The 22,476-nt window shown below is 37.6% G+C and overlaps 1 protein-coding gene across 8 annotated transcripts in view; it reads left to right on the forward strand.

Moving 5' to 3' along the window:
• Nucleotides 1-22,476, forward strand: part of tcf12 (transcription factor 12) — a 283,602-nt gene that overhangs the window by 175,479 nt on the left and 85,647 nt on the right. For 7 of the 8 annotated variants that reach the window (XM_048562540.2, XM_048562541.2, XM_048562538.2 and 4 more), the window contains 3 exons: nt 5,045-5,184; nt 14,007-14,148; nt 14,388-14,452. In XM_048562540.2, coding sequence (XP_048418497.2) covers nt 5,045-5,184; nt 14,007-14,148; nt 14,388-14,452 — 347 coding nt within the window. The remainder of the gene's footprint in view (nt 1-5,044; nt 5,185-14,006; nt 14,149-14,387; nt 14,453-22,476) is intronic. The other variant, XM_048562546.2, reaches the window with a different exon arrangement.

The following is a 22,476-nucleotide window of genomic DNA, read 5'->3' on the forward strand; positions in this document are numbered from 1 at the left end:
AAATGCAGTGGACTCCTGCTATGGTACTTTCCACAGACAAGTATAGCAGGTGTAGCTTAAAAAGAAAATTTGAGAAAGCACAAGAAAATAGTATAAATCCAAAAGGTTTTTAAAAACTATAACTAGGGAAAGTCTAGTGCCCATGAGGTAACCTGTGTGTGGACCTGGAAGACAAGGTTATGTTGTTCAATGAATTCACATTTGTCTTCACAGTGGAAAAAGATGATGCAGGTGTAGACATTCTTGGAGGATTGTGAAGTATTTGAAGAAATTAACACACAGAGAGGAGGTATGAGCAGATTTAACAACCTTACAATTGGATGAATCTGCCATATGGATGAGATGTATCCCAGGGTACTGAGGGAGGCACGGTAGGAGATAGGGACTCTAGGATTAATTTTCAAATCCTGTCTGACTGCTGATGATAAACTAGAGGACAATCAATGTTGTCTCATTGTTTAAAAAAAAGCAGAAACGATAGACTTAAAAATTATCGGTCTAACCTCAGTGGTGTGAAGTTATTAGAAAAAAAACATGGAACCGAATATATCTGCACTTGGAGAGCTGCGGATTAATGGGGGATTGTCAGCATGGATTCAAGGGAAGGTTGTTTCTGACAAGTCGAGTTGATTGTTTTCAGCAGGTTAAGAAGGAGCTTTGAAGAGATTCATACATTTATTGTGGTCTGAGTGGAATTTAGCAAGGCTTTTGATAAGGTACTGAGGCCTTTGCTGTTTGTGGTGCACCTCAATGTGGACTTAAACGTAGGGAGTATCCATAGAATGTATCCATGTGGAAGTAGGTCATTCGGCCCATCGAGTCCACACAGCCCTGTGAAGAGCATCCCACCCAATCCCTGTAACCCTGCATTTCCCACGGCTAACCCACCTAACCTGCACATTCCTTGACATTATGGGCAATTTAGCATGGCCAGTCCACCTAACTTGCACATCTTTGGACTGTGGGAGTAAACCAGAGACCCAGAGGAAACCTCCACAGACATGGAGAGAATGTGGAAACTCCGTACAGATAGCCACCCAAGTATGTTCAAGAAGTTTGTGGATGATGCTTGGGAGAGTTATAAATTGTGAGGAAGGTAGCTGTAAACTGCAGGAGGATATGAACAGACTTGTCAACAGAGCAGAGCAGTGTTCAGTGGAATTCAACCTGGAAAAGTCTGAGCTAACATGCTTGGGAGAGCTAACAAGACAAGAGATTTTTCTGTGGATGGTCGGACCTGGAATGTAATGAAGATCAATGAGACCTTGATGTGCTTATCCACAGATCCTGTAAGGTAGCAGTGAGTTGAGAGATAGATTAGAAGAGCAGAGTGGTTATGCTGGGACTGCATTAAACAGTTAGGTTTTAACTGGAGTACTTTGTACATTAATCACATTGTAGGGAGGGTACACAGGAGATTTACTGGGATGCCTGGCCTTTGGAGAATCGAGTAATGAGGCAAGATTTGTTCAGTTGAGGTAGTTCTCCTTAGTGAAGGTTGAGACGGGACCTGATTGGTGTAAGATTGAGGGCATAGATAAGATGGATACCATTGGGGGCAGGATCAATAACCAGATGGCGTACATTTAAAGTATGAACTGGAAGGGTAAGATGGACAGTTGAGGAGCAGTTCTTTTCACTCAGTGGATTGTAGCGGTTTGGAACTCACTGCCTGAAAGAATGGGTGTCGCAAACATTTGTAACATTTAATTTTATTTGGACATTCACTTGTATTGCCATAGTCTTCTTGGCTATAAGCTATGAGTGGAAAAATTGGATTAATATAGTCAGATCTTTGTTGACTGGAATGGATGTGATTGGTCAGACAGCATCTTTCTTTGCTGTAAATGTGTATGTAGTCTACTCAGCCCTTTGAGTCTGCCCCACCCCAAATTAAGACAGAAATAGAGTGAATTGCAATCACAGAGGTGGTTACAATGTGAACAAGATAGGAACCAAATATGCAAGGATATTTATCATTTAGGAGACAAAAGAGGTACGCTAGAACATTTTGATGAGGGTCAAGATTGGTGAGAAAATGCCTTGGATCAAAGGCTCAAGGTATGGAATCAGTCTAGATAGAATTGAGTAATAGCAAGGGTTAGCAAGCATTGATGATTTTGTTTGAGCATCAAGAGGTAGTGGTAAGTTAGGGCATGGGATAGATCTTGACGTTTGAGATGTACATAATGTGTGTAGTAGTACGCATAGCAGATTCAGTTTATGTACAGGCTGGATAGATGCAATCAGCACTGATGCTGTGGAGGATACATTCTTTGACCACATACAAGATGGGTTTCTGGGGCAGTAAACTGAGGAATTAAGTAGGGATTTGACTATTTTAAATTGATTGAACAATGAGAAGGGACTAATTTCAGATTTCCAGCATCTGCAGAATATTGCTTTTAATTAATAACCTTGCTGTAATGGAGTTCTTGGGAAACAGCAACAATTATATTATTTTTTGCATGTAATACAGTTAATTCTGAAACTTTAGTCTTTAACCTGAATGAAAGAAACTGTGATCAGAGATAGTGGGAACTGCAGATGCTGGAGAATCCAAGATAACAAAGTGTGGGGCTGGAAGAACACAGCAGGCCAAGTAGCATCTTAGGAGCTCAAAAGCTGACGTTTAGGGCCTCGATCCTTCAGTAGAAAAGGCTTTTCTGATGAAGGGTCTAGGCCCGAAACGTCAGCTTTTGTGCTCCTAAGATGCTGCTTGGCTGTTGTGTTCTTCCAGCCCCACACTTTGATATCTTGAAAGAAACTGTGATGGCATTAGGAGCAAGTTAGCTATGGTGGGCTGGGAAGGTACACCAAAAAATATGACAGTAGATAGGTAATAGCCAATATTTAAAGTGGCACTACATGATTGACAAAGAATAGCGGTCCCTGATTTACAGACATCTAAGTTGGGACTGCTTTTATTCATGAATGCAGTCCCATACAGTGATATAATTTTAAATATGCAACATATGAACATTCCCTGTACATAGGAATTTGACATTTTACTGTCTACATTGAGTTCCAACTTGTTAACAAATCAACTTGTAAATGGATTCAAGAACAGAACCTGTTTAAAACTCAAACTGCCTGGGGCCATTCCTCAAGCAAATAATCTCAATAGGAGAAGCGAAATGACTGTGGCTAACATTAGACAAAAAGAAATGGCTAATAAGATTGACAGGAAGAAGCGTTAAACCTGAGGGTAGGGAAAAATTTAAAAATCAGTAAAGGATGACCCAGAAACTGCTAAAGGGAAATGTGTGAATGCAAGAGAGCGAGAAATGTAAAGGTTAGCTGTAAAAGCTCCTTTTAGGATGCAAAAAAGAAAAGATTAGCAAAGACAAATGTGGGCCACTTGCAGGTAGAGATAGGAGCAATTATAATGGAGACTATGGAAATGGTGGAGGAACAAACAGTTTTTTGTATCCGTCTTCACGGAGCAAGATACAGAAAATGCCCAAGAAATAAGATTGAAGTAAGGGACTTGTCAAAATGAAAAATAATAAAGAAGAAAGATGTGAATAAATAACTGGATTGAGTGTTGATAAATTTCCTGGGCTAGGTGAACTATATCACAGAGTTGAAGGTGCTGGCTCGGAGGATAGTGAATGCATTGGTAGTTATTTTTCAGAGCTCTACCGTTTATGGGCAGGTTCATGCACATAGTGAAGTACTAAATGTAACCCTGCTCTTTAAGAAGGCGAGAAGAGAAAATATGAAGAACAATAGACATGTTAGATTGATGCAAGAATCTGAATTTTTTTGCAGAAATTTTGCAAAATCTTCTGCACATTGAACTTCATCTTCCTCATATCTGCACACTCCATCAACTTGTCTGCGTCTTTTTGGAATTCGATATGGTCTTCCAGTCTGTTCGGAAACATGTCAGAATCTATGATAATGAATTATATACCGAAATGTTTAGAAAATAATGATAAAGTACTGGGCATCCCAGAGATCTGAAAAAACACTCCAAACCCGGCAGCATCGGTGGAGAGTGCAACAGAGTTATAACTTAAAGCCCAATGATTCTTTTTCAGACCTGATTCTGTAGCACATTCGCTGCATTTGAAACATGAATTCTGCTCTGTCCACAGATGCTTCTTGTCCTGACTTTCTCCAGCACTTTTTGTTTTTATTACTCAGAAAATAATGGCTGGATTGGCCAAAGTCAGCATGATTTATAGCAAGAAAATCATGTTTGATAAATCTTTTAAAGTTTATGGAGGGTATTATTTGTAGTATAGATAGAAGAGAACCAGTAAATGTTGTGTATTTTGGATTTTAGAAGGCGGTTGATAAGGTAACATATGAAAGTTTAGTGAGTAGATTTAGAGAATATGAGACTGGATGTAAAAAAGTACAGTGGATTAGAGATTGGTTAACAAACAGCAGAGTAAACAGTTCATTCTCAAGATGACAGGCTGTTCCTAGTGAGGCATCACAAAGATCAGTACTGGAGCAACAGCTGTTCAAATTCCATTTTAAATAATTTGAATGTCAGGACCAAATATAATATTTCTAAGTTTGCTAATTACACAAAGCTAGGTGGATTTTTACATTGTGCGAAAGATTTTGGGAAGTTTCAATGGACTTAGGCGAAGTGAATGGAGAAGATAGCAGATGGAAGAAATGTGAATAATTAGCAGTGAGGTAGATGATCAGCAATCATCAATTTGAATGGCAGTACGGGCTTGATGGGTTGAATGACTTACTCCTGTTCTTCTGTGGTTTATTATTTGCTGGTTACGGCTGTGCAATCTGCATTGGAATTAAAGTGATTATTTCCAAATAAATTAAAAGTTTGGAATTTGTAAATTTTGTTTAACAAAGCAAAGCTGTCATGGTCCACGTCCAATTGAAGTGAATAATTTTTCCTTCTAAAGATTGACCATGATGTTACTTATGGATTGGTGTCATGATTGCACATAACTTCTGTTTCTCAGCTGTGAACAGTAGAAGTAGATATCAGATACAAAAGCTGAAGTCTTTCTCAAGTAAACTTCATTAATAAAACATCCTTTTTGTTCCCCATTAGAAGGAAATCACAATTCTTCTGATCTTTGGAATTCAACAAATGGAATGCATCAGCCAAGTTATGGAGGAATGTTGGGAAGTTCTTCCTCTCATGTCTCTCAGTCTAGCAGCTATAGCAGTCTGCATACACATGATCGCTTGGTAAGGATAAATTGACTTCACCGGTTAACTTCTCCTGTGTGTATTCCACAGCATACTAAAAGCTGGTTAGGTTTTGGGTATCTACTGAAGTATTTCAGTATCGATATCTCTAAAAGTACAAAGGGTTTAATGTATCAGAGATAATAGGAACTGCAGATGCTGGAGAATCCGAGGTAACAAGGTGTGGAGCTGGATGAACACAGCAGGCCGAGCAGGAAAGCTTTCCTGCTGCTAAGATGCTGCTTGGCCTGCTGTGTTCATCCAGCTCCACACCTTGTTATCAAGGGTTTAATGTATCCATTTCAATAATAGTTCAAAATGTACATGATTCCTACTACTTATTCTTGCATTCAGTAGAATACAAGTACGACATCTGTTTTTCATTATTTAATCTGGGAAAACATCCTTAGGTGTTCAGATGAACTCAAGTATGTGACTTTGCAAAAATGAAAGCATGTACAATTTTGGCAATCTAATTATATTCATAGAGAATTGCTTAAGAGGTGGATAACAGTAAAAATAATGGGTATAAAATCTAATTGTGGAATAGTGTATCCAAGAATTGATACTGAGCCTCAGCATTTCTCAATAGTTATTAATGACTGAAATGAAAAAATTGAAAGGCATAAATTCAAGTTTGCTGATTATTCTAAATAGAGTAGTACGTACTTCAATGGGAACAGGAAGTAGTGGGTGTTGATAGATTGATTAGGCAAAACTGTGGTAGGTGAACTTCAGTGTAAGATGTAGGAGGGCGTACAACTTAAAAATAAGGAAGCTAGAGTATCCTGTATGTGGTGAGAAGCTACAAACTGCTGAGGAAAGTTTATGAGAGTTTATGTACAAGTATTGCTAAAAACTAGCCCATAGGTTCAAAAGTTGAGTACACATTACATAAACCAGCAGGGCTTCTGTTCACTTAAAAATGTTTAAGGACAAGGATTGATCAAAGAAGGATTTGGTACGGTAGATAAGAGACAAACTCTTCCTGTTATTTCTTTCCCTTCTCTTCCCCTGTCATATCTCCCCAACGTGCACACGCAAAAGAAAAATTCAAAAACTGTTGAAGATTTCTGATGGACATTTCAGAACTGAAATTGATAATTTTGTTAGGTAAGGACATTAAGAAATGTTGAATCAAGTTGGGTAAATTATTTTGTTTAAGATACGAATCATTCATTGTACAGTTAAACACTAGAACAGGCCTAAGTTCTTGAATGGTCTACTCCTCTTCCTGCGGTCCTAGAGGTGTAATAAGACAGAAGTAGTCACTGGATCAAAGCAGCAGTATTAAGAGGATTGTTTGGTCAAAGAAATAGGTTATATGGAGAAATGAGTTTATTAAATACATTAATTAGATGTGGATACTGCATGTGCAGCCAACATTTATTGCTGATACCTCATTGTCTTCAAGGAGATTGTATAAAGTTGCCTTTGCAATTTTGTTTAATAAAACTATTCCCACATTGCACTTGGGTGAGAAATTCCAGGATTTGATTCAACTACAATGAAGGAAACGTGATATATTTCCAAGTGTGATGATGTGAGACTTCATGGAAGTGACAGTGTTCCCAGGTGCCTTGCTGCCTTTGACCTAGGGGAAGCTTCAGATTTAAGCTACTTTGGTGAGATATTCATTTCTTTTAAAAGCAAACAGTGCAGTCACTCTGCCTTGCGGTGATGCATTGGGTGCCAGTCAAGCAAGTTAGATGGTTTAGACCTTACTTTGTGGCTGGAGCTGCATGCACACAAATTGAGATTTTTATCACATTCCTGGTGTGTGCCTTCTTTTGAAGAGCATAAGAAATTGGAGCAGCAGTGGACTATAAAGCTGTTTGAGCCTACCCTGCCATTCGATGACCTCACAGTTGATCTTCTGCTTGCACAATTCGCTGGTACTTTATGTACCGAATGTATAGAAATCTATAATTCTTCATCTTGAACATGCTCAATGACTGAACATTCACCACCCTCAGAATGAGGCAATTCTTCCACATCTCAGTCTGCTTCTTGTCTTGTACAGTGTCCCCTGATTGTAGACCATTAACCTCCCACCCTTAGCCAATGAAATAAACTTTCCTGCATCTATCTTGTCAATTGCTCTATTAGAATTTCATATGTTTGAATGATAACACCTGTTATTCTTCTACACTCCACAGAAAAATAGATTTAATCTTTGCTTACAGGGCAGTGCCTCTGGGATTAGTTTGGCAAACCTTCATTGCATTCGTCCTATCACAAGTATATTTTATCCTAGGTCAGAATGTCAAACCTGCACAGGCTACTCCAGGTGTCATAAAACCTCCTTAGACTTATACAGAATTCCTCAAACAATGAAAGACAACGTGGTTTCTTTATTATAAAGTAAACAAGTCCAGATACTGGTGATCAAAAACAAGCAAAGCAGAAATTGCTTGAGAAACTCAGCAGATATTTAAAATATTTAACGTTGAAGACCAGTGACCCTTCCTTTATTGCTTGATGTACTTGCATGTTGACTTTCAGTCATTAATGAATAAAGGGAACGTGCGAACATATTCTTTAGAGATTCCGTACTCCTAGCTTCTCACTATCTGTTTTTCCTACCAAAATGGATAACCCCTCATTTCTGTACATTGTGTTCTATCTGCCAAATTTTTGACCACTTATATACTCCAAATCCTCTTCAAGCATCTTTGCATCCTCCTCACAATTTTCACATCATTTTGTCATCTATGAATATGTGGTGCTTAATCCATATGATCCGACTTATGATCCTCCTGTCTAGTTTATTGTTATAAGTTGTGACTAGTTATTGTCAATGATGGAAATTCTTTGGGGAGTCAGGAGGTGAATCATTCACCATAGAATGATTAATATTTGACCTGCTCTCATATCCACAGTATTTGTGATTGGTTCAGCTAAGTTATTGGTCAGTTCCTGTCCTACCTCAACCTGCCTCCACTAAGATGCTCAGAAATATGATGTGTACCATGTTATTCTTGAATGCCAGGGAGGTGCTTACCATCTTCATTTTGGATGTGCTTAATATTTGATAATTGGATGACCTGATATCACTTGGCATTTATCAGCCCAAGTTGGAATGTTGTCTCATTCTTGCATCTTGACACGGGTTGCATAATTCCTTGAAGAGTTGTGAATGATGCTGAGTACTCTGTAACATCCCTTTTCTATTCTGTGATGGAGAGAAGATCATTGATGACACATCTGAAGATGGTTGGTATCAGATACTGCTTTGAGAGAACTTTTGCAGTGAACCCATGCGGATGAGATGATTAGCTCATAACAACCTTAGCTACTGACCTTTGAGTTAGACTGTGACTCCAGCCAGTGAAGATTTTTCCCTACTGCTGCACTTGATTAAGTGCGTTGATGTCAAGAGCAATCACTTTAATCTGGCCAAGAGTATAATGTGGCCTGAAGGCCAAGTGGCCGTGGCAGAATTCAAATTCAGGAGATTATTGCTGCGTAAGTGCACCTCTCAGTGGCTCCCTTCATCATTTTATTGATGATTGAAAGTTTGCCTATATTGCGATAATTAGCCAAACCAGACTTGCCTGCTTTTTGTAGATTGAACACACCATAAGAATTTGTCAGGCACATAAGCAGAACAACAGAGCTGTTCAGGGAAGAAGTTGGAGACAAAGGACCCAAGGCAGACTCCATGGTTTCCAGTGGTAAAATGTTTCTCGAGGATTTAAGGATGAGCTATAAATGTTTACCAATGTGTTACTTCCAAGAATGAATGAAAAACAAAAGTCTGGAGTCAGAGGTTTGGTGATTTCACAGGGTATGAGGTAAGGAAGAGAGGGTTGTAGGGCTGATGCATGGTGCTTCAGAAGATGGGGAGAGGGCATATAGTCTTTAGACTTGAGGATAAAATCTCTGGCTTGAGGTCTGAGTGCCTATCTGTGTTGACAGAGTGAGACCCGATGTGGATAAACTTATAGGTTGAAGTGCTTTGAATAAACTGAACTTTGCAGTTGCAGTGTTTGGATATGTGTGGATTGAGCTGGACTAGTTGAGAGAAACGCAATAGCAGGATGAAAGTCTGCTTTCATACTTTTTAGTTGTTTCTGTTCTATTCAGATATGAATATTATATTTAGGAACAACAAGTATAACGAGAAATGCAGCTGGAAGGAACAAACCTTTTCTACCCTGTTCCAAACAAAATTTGTTAGAAGAATTACATGAAGTGTGTGAGAGGTACCAATAAACAGTGTTGATGGTCAAGCTTAAGAAAAGTCCTTTTTTTTTCTCATATTGCGGCTTGGCTTGAGTTTATTTCGATAGTTTCAAGTTGCAGCAAATGACTTGATGATTGGAAGGCTCTACAGCGCACAGTTCAGTAGCGATGGTTTTCATCTTGTTTCCTTGGCATTCAGTGAATTAAAGCAATCTTAAGAATTGCAAAAGAAGTGAGAATCATGTATGATTCTGCAATTGTTACAATTTTTAATGCTTACTATCTAAATGAGTTCATTCCTGGCAGCTGTTTCAGAATGCTGAACACAGATGTGGAAATTGATTGGCAGAATAAATTTGTTCTCGTCTGTTTTAGAACTGTATTGCGATTGGCAGAGGTTAAGTCAGATAAACATGGGTTGTCAGCTTACCTTTTCTGGTTTGCGTCCAAAATGTTGGATTGGTGTTCGCTGTAATTGACATAATTGTTTGTAATTACTGAGGAATGTAAAGAACTGTTGGGAGCTAATTTAGTCTTGGTAATGACTCTGACATCCGATTGTCAATTTTGCTGTGATTTCTTCAGTAGATCAAGTGGTTGACGAACTGTTCTTTTGGTCAGTGAGATGTTTTAAGTTTTCTTTCTTTGTAAATTACCTTCCTTGTTTGCTTGACTGTTAAATCTGAGATAAATGACCTCAAAGTCCTTTGTGCTGTTCAAAGCCTTTAAGACTGTTAATTGTCAGACTTTCAATTGCATCAAGTGCATAAGTGTTGATTATAACGGTGAAACCAATTTTCTGTTATCTGTATGTGGTCAAAATATTGAAACCCTCTTGATGCCACCATTTTACCTGTTAATTTAGTTACTAATTCAAGAAAATACTTCACTTTTTAAAATTTGAGTGGAGTTTTATAAAGATAAAGCATAATTTGAGTTTGTATTTCATTCTGGAGAGGTATAAAGACCTGATCCAATGAGATTTAATAGCAAAACAAAATAAAACAGAGGCAAATAAGGTCATTGGGTCCCTCAAACCTGCAGTGCCATTTAGTGAAGTAGAGGCTGATCTTCTGCCTGAACATTACTTTCCTGTATCATTCCTGTGTATGTTACTTTCTGTAAGTCTCTTTTCTGTCTGTCTTGGATATATTCAGCAACAAGAATTTTCTGCTTTGGAGGCTTATGAATGTTCACGAGATCCACAACTTTAGCATGAAGAAATTTCACCCAATCCTGGTCCTAAATGCCAACCTGTGGACCGTCTAGTTGTAGACCTCTCGACCAAGGACAACATGCTCCCATGCTACCTAGCAAACCCATTTAGAATTCCATTCCATCAACTTTGATTCTTCTAAATATTTGTGACTGTAGTCCTAGTCTATTCAGTTTATTTCTTAAATGATAACCCCGTCAACCCTGAAATTAATCCCATCAACTTCTGAAAAGCATTTCCTTCTTTGGCTGAGAAGACAGAAACTGAACACAGTGCTCTGAATATTCAGTCTTAGATTTTATTTAAAATTGAAATATTACATAGCCATTTGTTTACCTTTGCTTTCTGGGCCTGCATGTTAATCTGCTGTGATCCTATACAATGACGCCCGGGTCCCTCTGTATAATAATGTTTTTTGGTCTCTCTCCGGTTTTGTTCTGAAATTTAAAAAATCCCTTGCAAAATGGATGACTTCACACTTCCCAAATTGTCATTATCTATGATGAACTTGTGTGGGGCCTCAACTGTTCACTATTTATTAGCAACTGAGTGATGGGATAGAAAACCACTCATTCACATTTGCTGTGATGCAAAGATCCAGATCATTGGATTGTGGTGGAGGAGGACACCTGATATATAGATCATTAAAAGCCCATGAATGCATACAGAACATGATCAGAAAGGATACCAGAACACTAGCCTTTCTCCTTAGAATACAAGGATGTCAAAATCATGCTTTATTTACACATTGTCCTGATTACACCTCACATGGGTACTGCCATCTGCTCTGGACATCACCCTTGAGAGATGCAGTGTTGAGTTGCTGGAAACATGGCTGGTCTGCAAGAGTTAAATCATGACAAAGATTCCATAAATTCAGGATGTATTATCTGGAGTTTCGAAGGCTTAGGGTTGATTTCATGAAACTTTTCAAGGTATTGGGGGAAATAGAGAGGCTGGATGAAGAGAAACTGTTTTATTGGTTGAAAGTGTCGGGGTTTAGTCTTAAAAATTGGTTGATTTTGCAAGAGTGAAATTAGGAATTGCTGCACATGCTAAGTGAGGTAGCAGCTTGAAATTTCTTTCTGCAAAAAGCAATTGATGCTAAATAAATTATAGATTTATAATAAATTGTAGAGTTTTGTTACTGATAAAGGATAATAGGGCATAGATGTGAATCTGGAGTTGGGTTCTAGATCAGCTGTGATCTATCTCATTGGTGGAACAGGCTGAAGGGTCTAAATAGCCTCCTCTGTTTATTGTCCCTGGGTGCACAGATAGTTTTGTATATGCAGAGCAACTTGGACATGTTTCATTTGATCCTTTCATATGGAAATTGAAAGCCCCTGAGGCCCAAACACTGATTATTGTGGTACCGTGCTAATTGCAGCTTAGCAACCCAAAATTGAACCATGCATTTCTACTGTCTGTCAACCAGTCCTTCATTGAAGTTGATGGTAATGTTTCTAATCGGATGAGTTTGTGTAACAGCTTGTGTGGCAAAAATCAGATGCTTTTGAAATTCCGAATCCATCACATCTGCTTGCTCCATATTCACCCTCGCCACACCCTCAAAAACTCAAAGAAATTTATTGGACAAGATTTTCCTTTCATTAATCCATCTTGCTTCTGCCTAATCACACTATGATTTTCTAATTATCCTGTTCCCATGTTCCTAATATTAGCTTCAATGTTTTCCTGATAAATGACATCAGGCTATTTGGCCTGTGTTTCCCTGTTCTCCCGCTTCTGTTCTTTGTGGAGTTGCAGAGTTACCTTTACAACCTTCCAATCATTGGGAACTGCTTCTGACATCAAAGTGATGATCTTCCAAAATTACTATCTCAGTAGCTACCTCTTTGAGACACGAGGATACAGACCATCAGTTCCAGAGGATTTGTTCACTTTCTAAGTCCTCTTAATTTATCAAGCATTTTTTCTAATTGGCAATAATGATTAAGCACTTGCTTCATCACTATTCTCGAATTGATTTATTTAGATTTTCCATGAAGACAGATACAAAATATTTGTTTAATTTCCTCATGTCGGTGTAATTTGTCCTGTTTCTGTTGGAGGAAACCATATTTACTTTAGCTCACCTCATTTTATATACTGAGAATATCTTGCAGTCTGTTTTAGTTCTTTTGCTAATTTAGTCATATAATCTTAATTACTAGTCAGTTTAACACTTGCTAGTTTCTAAAACTCCTCCAACCCTCAGTCTTACTACTGTTTTTATCAACATTATAAATCTCTAGTTTTCGACTAGCATTGTCTTTGTTAGCCTTGGTTGGACACTTATCCAATGCTTGTTCTTTAATGGAATGTACATTTGTTTCAGATTAGTAGTTAATTCCTTAAATATTTGCCATTCAAGATCAAGATTGTACCTTTTAATCTAGTTTTGCCATCTTCTTTAGCTAATGCAGCCCTTCGTATCTAAATACTTTTAAGAACGTGGTTTGTGTTAACTAAATGACACTGAAACTCAATTTAAAATTCTATCATACAATGATAATTCCCTAAATACTGCTTTCCGTCAAAACTGTGAATCAAGCCCTTTCTGTGCCGCAGTATTTAATCCAGAATTAACTGTTCTCTGTAGGCTCCTTGATGTGCCAGTTGAGAAACCTATTTTGGATGCCTTGTATAACTCATTCTCCATTTTATAACTCATTCTCTACATTTGGTCTGCCAAGTCATTATGAAAATTAAAATCCCCTCTGATCACCGTATCACATTTTGTTGGATGCACAGTAAATTCTATCTTGAAAATGCTGGTTGTGAACTTCCTATGTGATATTGTTTCGGGATTAATTTGCATCCTGCGACACTGAGACATCATACAATGCTGATGCTAGACTGCTGGATTGCTTTTCTGTTCTCTAAAATATCTCTTCCAATTAGTTCACTTCCTCCAGCCACTTTTCCCACACTTTTACACTAAAACAGTATGGAAATAGTGTTCCGAATTCAGTTCAGCTTAGTTTTCTGTTTCACTGCATTTTTCCAGTGTCTGCTCCTGTGAGTTAAACTGATTGACAAAAAAAACTGTTTGGTCATGTGGCTTTCCGTCTACCTAACAATATCGCAATAACTTATTAAATTCACTACATAAACCTCCATACTAGCTTGCTGATTGTAAATCAAGATCTGCCAATTTTGCAAAGTGTTTGGTGCAGTTCAGTTCTAGTTCTGCTAAGTGCTTTGAATATGCTTTGAGTCATTATTATATGATCAGATATATTCAAGTTTTTAAAAAAACTGTCAAAATACTTATAAAGCAGTTCTGTTAATGTTTAATGGATCATAATTTGAGCTTTCGCTGTGCCAATTAAGGGTCAATATTGAGCAGATACTGCTGTATGGTTTAACTTCTTTTATCCAGGGTTGTTATTTGGTGTTTTTATTTTTATAGAACTATCCACCACATTCAGTTTCACCTACAGACATGAGCCCCAGTCTTCCCCCAATGTCTAGCTTCCATCGAGGGAGTACCAGCTCCCCTTTTGTTGCAGCCTCACACACACCACCAGTCAATGGATCAGAAAATCTTTTGGGTATGTTACAAGAAACATTGATTTCCACATCCAAGTGGAAAGTAGTAATCAGCTAGTTTATAACAATTATGTTGCTTAACTCGCAACTACAAAATTACAATTTCATTTTAATATTAATCCATAAATTTCATAATGAGCAGTAAATATGCGAATGTACGGAACAATAGTATTCAAGTGCAGAAAAATGCTGAACTTGTGAATAATATAAGTGTTTTATGCTCCAATTATATTGTGTATAGGGAACAGAGGAAATGCAGCTGGGGGTTCACAGACAGGTGATGCACTTGGAAAAGCTTTGGCATCTGTGAGTACTGAATCAAACCTTTTAGCACCTTTTAAAAACTTACATTTACCCAAAGTAGTTTAAAAGACAAAAAATGTGAAGAAGCATAATTTCATGGAGAACTAAAAACCAAGCCCTCACATCTTTGGAGTTTTTCTTTACCAAAATGCTGAACTCAGGCACGGTCCTTTTTCAACATTGATAAGTGCTAATTTAACCCTTTGAGAACAGCAGTGATATTTCTGCACAAAAATCAGAGCATTTCAGAAATTGAAGTAAATGCATTTGAAACTTTAATAGAAAGTGCGCATGTTTTGAAAGCTGCAAGGGGAATTCAGTACTCAAAGGGTTAACTAACATTTCTGGTATAATTTTGTCAGATTGTATTTTTATGGTTTTCTAATTTGAGTTATCTTTCAAATTCATTCAGTATTTTAACTCTTCAAAAACTGGCTGTAAAGTAAACAAGTTTGCAGTGAAACTTGGGTCCATATGACTTGTGTAAAAGTGGTAACTATTCAAAGTTTTGTTATATCAGATAAACTAAAAATACATTCTGGTACTTGAGCTGTGATACAGTATTAAGATGTTCTGAAATGCTGTATTTTACATCATCTGAAATGTTAGTTGTTATTGCAATTCAAAGTAAGGAAGTATCACGTGACAGTTTTGAAGTTCCAAAGTTCTGCAGCTGCCTGGGAAGCCTTACCTGTGGTTACTTTCAAAGGTTTGAACCTCTATCGCAGAAAGAATAGAAGTGACATTTTGAAAGATTATAAACCAGAGAGAGGAGGTTTGCTGCTTTAAAACGTAATTGAGTATTAAAATGTATTTTGTTCAGTGGTATTTTTGAAAGAAAATTCAAGTATGTAAGCCTTGCGATAATAATTTAGTTACGCTTTTTATTTTTACTAGATATTTATAATTGCTGTGAACATTTTCAGGGATAACAGGTTGTTAAATGTTAATGAACAAAATTGATTGAATATGCTGGCAGTGTTGCACAACAGTGTTGATTTAGTCACTGTCAGTGCAGAGTTGTAGTTTGTGTTTATAGTATCATGACAGTTGAAATGGTATTTCATTTTTAAAAATATAATTTTGACTTCACAAGAGATTTAAATACTGACTAATCAAAATTTTACATTGGTTCTTTTATGAAACATTACATGACAACAAATTCATAATGGTACGTTGCAAATAGTCAGTTTTCAAAGTAAGAAATTTTGTCCAAGTGTTTCGGGGTTTCTAGTGTGAAGGTTTTGAAGATGAATGCATTTGACTGTGTAAGTTGTCATTTAGCCCTTAGAATTCTTAATCATAGCTGATTTAGGAATCAAAGTTGAAAGTTCACAGAACAACGTTTTCACTCATTTCTTCTAAACTGTTTATTTTTCTCTTGTTGATTTTCTTCCTATCTTCCTGTAAAGGCATGGTTTTCTTGTTAAGAGCACTGAATTCTTTCTTACCTTATCCAGCCATGACTGATGACCAGCAAACACTTTTCTACCAAATATTTATTGTTACAAATGCAAGCTTGAGAGGATAATTATGTTTTGAGACCGTCTCTTAAATACATGACAAAATGTGAAACAAACAGAATCATGTGATCTGTTTCCACAAACCTAGGTACAAGCAAACTACAATGGTTGATGGAAATCTTTTTAAAAAAAAAGTGGATATCTGTAACTGCATCCTGTTAGGATACTCAGTGCTGAACTGAATCCAGGCAAGTGCATCACCATGGCGTACTAGTAGGGCTTCTGCAAAATCTTGCCTTTAAATCTGGATCCATAGTATTTGCGCTTAAGGGACCGTCTGACATTTCAGTAGTACCTATGACTCTTCTGGCACTGCTCAGACCAGAGCGTTGCTGGCAGTATACAGGAGACAATGGTTTAGTGGTATTATTGCTGGACTACTAATCCAGAATCCCAAACTAATATTCTGGGAACCTGGAACAAAAATAAGGTTGCTGGAAAAGCTGAGCAGTTTGGCAGCATCTGTGAAGGAAAAAGCAGTTAACATTATAAGGGAAAGGTTACTGGAACCCCAATGTTAACTCTCTTTTTTCCTTCACAGATGGTGCCCAGACCTGCTGAGCTTTTCCAGCAACTTTGTTATTGTTCCTGATTTACAGCAATCTGCAGTTCTTTTGTTTTTTTTTCTGGGAACCTGGGTTCGAATTTCATCATTGGCAGATGGTGGGATTTGAATTCAATAAAATATCTGGGGTTAAGAGTCTCATGATGGACACAGAGCCATTGTCAGAAAAATGCAATTGGCTCACTAATGTCTGCTGTGAGAGAAACTGCTTTCCTTACCTGATCCACACCACAACAATGTTAGTTGCCTTTTTAACTGCCTTCTGGCCAGCTAGGGTTGGGCAGCAAGTGCTGACGTTGCCAATGATGCCCACATCCTGTGGATAAAGTTTGAAAAATAAAATTGGCTGGCGCCTCTCAGAGGTGAGACCTCTCCCCAGACAGAGGTGAAAATCTTGCCCTGACCAGTTATTAATCCTAATGTGCTACTACATGGATGCAGACTTGTCCCCAGTGTTTCAGCTAGGCGTGTGGGACCATTGTCATTTTCTTTGACCAAGGAAATCACCTGCAGTAGAACGAATGTGATTTGCAAAAATATTTTTTAACCAGACCCACACATGAATGCTTTGCAAATGATGCAAGGTACATCTTTCTGAAGTTATTGCCTCAATGAGTTAGCTGGTTTGAAAGCCTTACAGATAGACAGAAGGAGGAAAGACCTGAGCATAAACAAGGAGGCAATGGCACTTGTCCCTGGACTGTTATCTGGGTTTCTGGTTCATGTTCTGGAATTTGAATTCAGTGAAATATCTGGAATTAGGAGTCTAATGATGACCATGAATCCAATGTTGATTGTCAGGCAAAACCCATCTGGTTCATTAATGTTGTTTAGGGAAGTGAACTGCCATCCTTACCCAATCTGACCTACATGTGACTCCAGACCCACAGCAATGTGGTTGACTCTTAATTGCCCTCTGGGCAATTAGGGATGGTGAATAAATGCTGCCTAGCCAGCATCGCCGTCATGCCATGAATGAATAAATAAACAAAATAAAAGGTCCATTTTCATGTGGGTGGAGTTCATTTGCACAATTATATGACTATGCCATCTGTGTTTGTTGATAAGAATAACCAGATTTTTTTCTTAAATTATTTGTCATTGTTGACGTTGACATTCCACCTGCTATATGCATACCTACCACACTGCGGTATACAGATCTCTTTGTTTCAGTCTGTCTGTTTTGTTGAATCTGTGCAATCATTTCAACATTAAGTTTAGAAGGCCATCATTTTCTGAGGAAGAAAACATCTGTTTTAAATGAGCAAAATATATTGTCATACCTAGCAGCAAATGATTTTCTGTCAACCAGAATGACATGTCCAGTTGCCATCAGGTGGCATTTCTTTTCAGATTTGGTGACCTAATTTTGGAGTTTTTTTTTTAAAAGCGATGCTACTCACTAAGTTTGTAAATCAAGGTCATTTGATAAGGGATGCTTTATGAAAATAATTGAAAAAAGTTATCACATAATGTATTGGAAGCCTTTCGTGTCACTTTGAATACCTCAGTGTAAGCTACCATGCCCAATTTTATGCGAAGTATAGAAATTGTGTCGTTGGCAAGTCGTTTCAGCTCTTCAATACTTGATGTCAAAAGAAAGAGAAATGTAACAATGGTTGACATGTCCATTCTTGTGAAAAAGAATACAATTTGCAAGTTTGCAGTTGTGCTTCTAGATGGGACAGTGCTATTTTACAAATAACCATTGGGTGATTTATGGCTCACATTAATTATCCCTGCAGATTTTTATTATTCCCTGAGTTTTTAATTTCCTTTGTTAATTCATTCGTGGAATGTGGGCATCATTGGTTAGGCCAGCCCTTAGCCTTCTTTGATGTAATTAATTTATCCCTCCGGGAATTTGTCATGTATGACCCTAAGACGGCTGCTTGGTAACGTCCCTTCCTATTCCTTTCATTTCAAGGGAGGCAAGTTCAATTAATTTTTCTAAAGGACATTGTCCTGGAGATATTAGGTTATGTAAACCATCTGTTTAGTTTACTCTTGAATCTATGATCCGAAGCATGTTAACAGAGGCAAGTGAAAGCTTGTATTGTTTATCATTAAAATAACAAAATTAGATTACAACAGCAATGCCTGATCTCTGCACTTCCTGGTATTTTTATTTTTCTGTTCTAAATCAGAAAGTTGTGTCAGGATGAACAATATAAACTTACAAAGTTTGTAATTAGTTTTGAATGTCATAAAACTAGCTGAAGGTCATGAAGACATTTCATTTTATTATATGGTTTATGTTTTCGATGAAATTCTGTGAAGATATCACAGATGCTGTGACACTGATATCTGCCTATATTTACCAGCCCATTGCAATGTTTTGGAGCTGATAGGTGCCAAATACGTGTAAATACTTAAGGATATAACTGACTTTCATGTGCCTTTCGTCTATATACTCTTGTATGCTATTTATGCAAGCGAACATCATTGAACATTCTGTTTTGCCATAGTTGTGGAACAAAAAATAAAATAGACAGAAGGATTGGGCTATCACCATTTTTAGTTTTATTCATTCATAGGATGGGGCCATTACTGGCTAGGCCAGCATTTATTGATTTGATTTATTGTTGTCACATTTACCTTGGTACAGTGAAAAGTTTTGTTTTGTGTGCAGTATAGGCGATCATACCATACAAAGTGCATTAGGGTAGTAGAGTGAAGAATACAATGTTGTGACTGCAGAGAGAGGTCAAGAGTGACATTGCATTAAATTTAAAATTTCAGAGACCCATTCAGAAATCTAATAACTGTGGGGAAGAAGATGTTCCTGAATCCCAAATCCTGTTGGTATGAGTCTTGAAGTCTTTTTTTTAATCTTCTGCTTGACAGAAGAGGTTGGTAGAGATTATAACTGGGATGAAATCCTGAGTCAGGGAGAAGTACAGATGGAGTCAATAGATGGAAGGCGTGATAGACTGGGCTGTGTTCTTAACTCTCTGTAGTTCCGTATGGTCCTGGGCAGAGCAGTTGCCAAACCAAGGCGTGATGCATCTGGATTGAATGTTTTCTCTCGTGCATCTATTAAAATTGGTAAGCATCTTTATGGACACACCGAATTTCCTTAGTGTCCTGAGGAAGTAGATGTGCTGATGTGCTTTCTTGATCGTGGCATCAACGACCATGACAGATTGTTGGTGATGACACTTCTAGGAACTTGATCTCCACCAAGTCCACCTCAGCACCATTGATGTAGACAGTGGCATGCCCTCCACCTTGCATCATGGATTCAATGACCAGCACTTTCATTTTGAGGACTTTAAGGGAGATACTGTTATCTTTACACCATCCCAGTAAGCAATCTATCTCTTTCCTGTATTCTGTCTCATCGTAGTTTGAGATTGGCCTACAGAAGTGGTGTTGTCAGCAAACGTTCTCATTCCAGATGGCAGTTGAGAGTTAACCACATTGCTGTGGGTCTGGAGTCACTTGTAAGTCATAGACCAGGTAAGGATGGCAGTTTTCTCCCCTAAAGGGCATTTGTGAACCAGGTAGATTTTGTCCAACAATTGACAATGGATTAATGGTCATCGCTAGACACTTAATTCCAGATGTAATTGAATTCAAATTCCACCATCTTTCATGGTAGGATTACAGCCCAGGCCCTAGAACACTACCAGGCTCTCTGGATTAACAGCCCATCAACAATACCACGAGGCCATTGCTTCCCCAAATTCTAATCGGTATTCCTAGAGACTAAGTGTACACAGAGTATTTAGATGTACAAAATTGAAACTTAGCATTTAAAAATGGGAATGGATTCAAGTCGTTCCAGAAAATCAGATATTACCTTCATTATTAGATCAGGGTAAAATACTGGAGATGGTGGAAACCTGAGATTAATACAGCATGTTGTAGAAACTCAGCAGATCTAGCAGCCTCTCTGGAGAGAGAAACAGAGTTAACGTTTCTGCGTATGGTATGACTTTGTTCAGTATGTGAAGTGTTAACTCTGTTTCTTTCTGTAAATGCAATCAAACTGCTGTGGCTCTCCTGCATTCTCTATGTTTATCTCCTCAATGTTGTTAATTGTATCATCGATCAAGCATTCTCCTGAATCTTGGACAAAGTAGTGCTGGTGGGCACATTGGCCAAATGTCAGTATTTTCGATATTATCCTCAAGGAAAGGATTTTGGAATTGAGTTATAATTAAAGGTACAGTATTAAAGCTGGGTAAGTTCTCATAATTTCAAAAGAAAGGCTGTAGACTCGGGTGTAGACCCAGAGTTTAGAATTCAAATCTATAAAAATCAGAAGGCTGGGTGTTGCTGTTAGAAGTAGCCTGAAATAAAGCATTGCTGCAACAAGAATTGTCTGTTTTATACTTTTTTGTTGGATTTTCAAGGAAATAATTAGGAGTGAAATAAGTAGTTTGATTTTTTAAAACTGTTCTTCCACATATCCATGAAGGCACTGAACTGATGAGTAAATCTATGGCCTCACACAAAACACTTCATTACACCTCTAGAAAGTACAAGTTCCACTTGAAGGCTGATGTAAAGATTCACTATTCAGTGCAGATCAGTAACGGAGTCCGAAAATTACGTCCTTAGCTTACAATATTGTTTAGTTGGATAATGGCAGCATGGACATAGTTCTGAACAAAAAGCTTGCAGCAGTAAGGAGCATAACTGATGTTGATCCATGGATGACACAGAATTTCGTCTAGTTAAGCATCATCAAAATTAGCCATGTTTCTTGTCTAAATGTCTTCCACCAAAACCTCATTATCCATCTCTTTTAATTTCTCCTTCTGCTCTCTCAAATTGAACAGTGAACTGTTTGACCTGTTGATGTGAACAGTATCCTTTCACTATGGCGTCATTGTTGGAGTTTGCCCCCACTGCATCTGTCTGTTGCTGAAAGACTTATTTGTGCATTTGATAGCTATAAGTTAAACCTTTCAAGAATCTTTTTTTGACATCCTCTGGCATTACTTTGGAGCAAGTGCTTCACAGTTCTTTAGTCTATCCTCACCATATGGTTTTTATTTTATTTTAGACTAAGCTTTCAGCTATCTAGATCCAGTCCAAAGGGTCTCCATCCATCAACATTTGCAGTTTGTTATTTTCTTCCATAAACCTTCTTAAAAGCTGATGTTTAGAACCTGAATTTCGTTATCTCTTCTAATTCTAATACTCTGTTCAGGTCTTCTATGTGAAGCATTTTAAAATCCTTTGTTCCATTATGAGTATTTTTTAGATGCAAGTTCTCTTCTATATTGGGAAGGAGCAAAGACACATGTTGAGAAATAGCTTGATAGAGAAAAAACCAGAGGAGCAAAATGTAGTGATTGGAAAGAACATTGAAGGAAGCCCATAAATATATGATAAGTGATGTGGCACACAGTTTACTTAGTTTCGTGAGACCTAAGGGCGCATGTCCACATCAATGTAAACTAAAGACAAAAACCAGAGCAGTTAAAATACAGTTCTATGCTAAATTGAGTGAAATTGGGTAGTAAAGAATGAGCTTTTTCTTAAGTACCCATTTGAAATGAAGAATGAGGTCTCCTTTTTAAAAGTTAAATACTGGCTTGATAGCAAATTTGATTAGAGTGTAATTTTTGGATTGTGTGAATGTGCTGTTGTAGATGCCGTTTTGTTTAGATTTGGCTTTGAATCATTGTTATGTTGCATCAATTAAAAGTAGTGGAAGTGAGTTTCCACGATCTGGATAACAAAGACGATATAAATGACATTTTCACACCACAGTCTAATTACCATGTTCAACTCATTGCTCGATATTTCTTGTCTGAAACATATCATGCAGTGAATTTTAGATTATCCTTCAGTTGAGGGTTGTAGGATATGTTATAATTCAATGTTTTCGTGACTTTTAATATATTAGTTATCCAAGCATGTTTTACTCATCTGTTAAAAGTGAATATATTTGCAGTTATTTTAAAATATTCCTATGCATG

Source organism: Stegostoma tigrinum, chromosome 33 (assembly GCF_030684315.1).
Source record: "Stegostoma tigrinum isolate sSteTig4 chromosome 33, sSteTig4.hap1, whole genome shotgun sequence".
In the NCBI taxonomy this organism is placed as follows: Eukaryota; Metazoa; Chordata; class Chondrichthyes; order Orectolobiformes; family Stegostomatidae; genus Stegostoma; species Stegostoma tigrinum.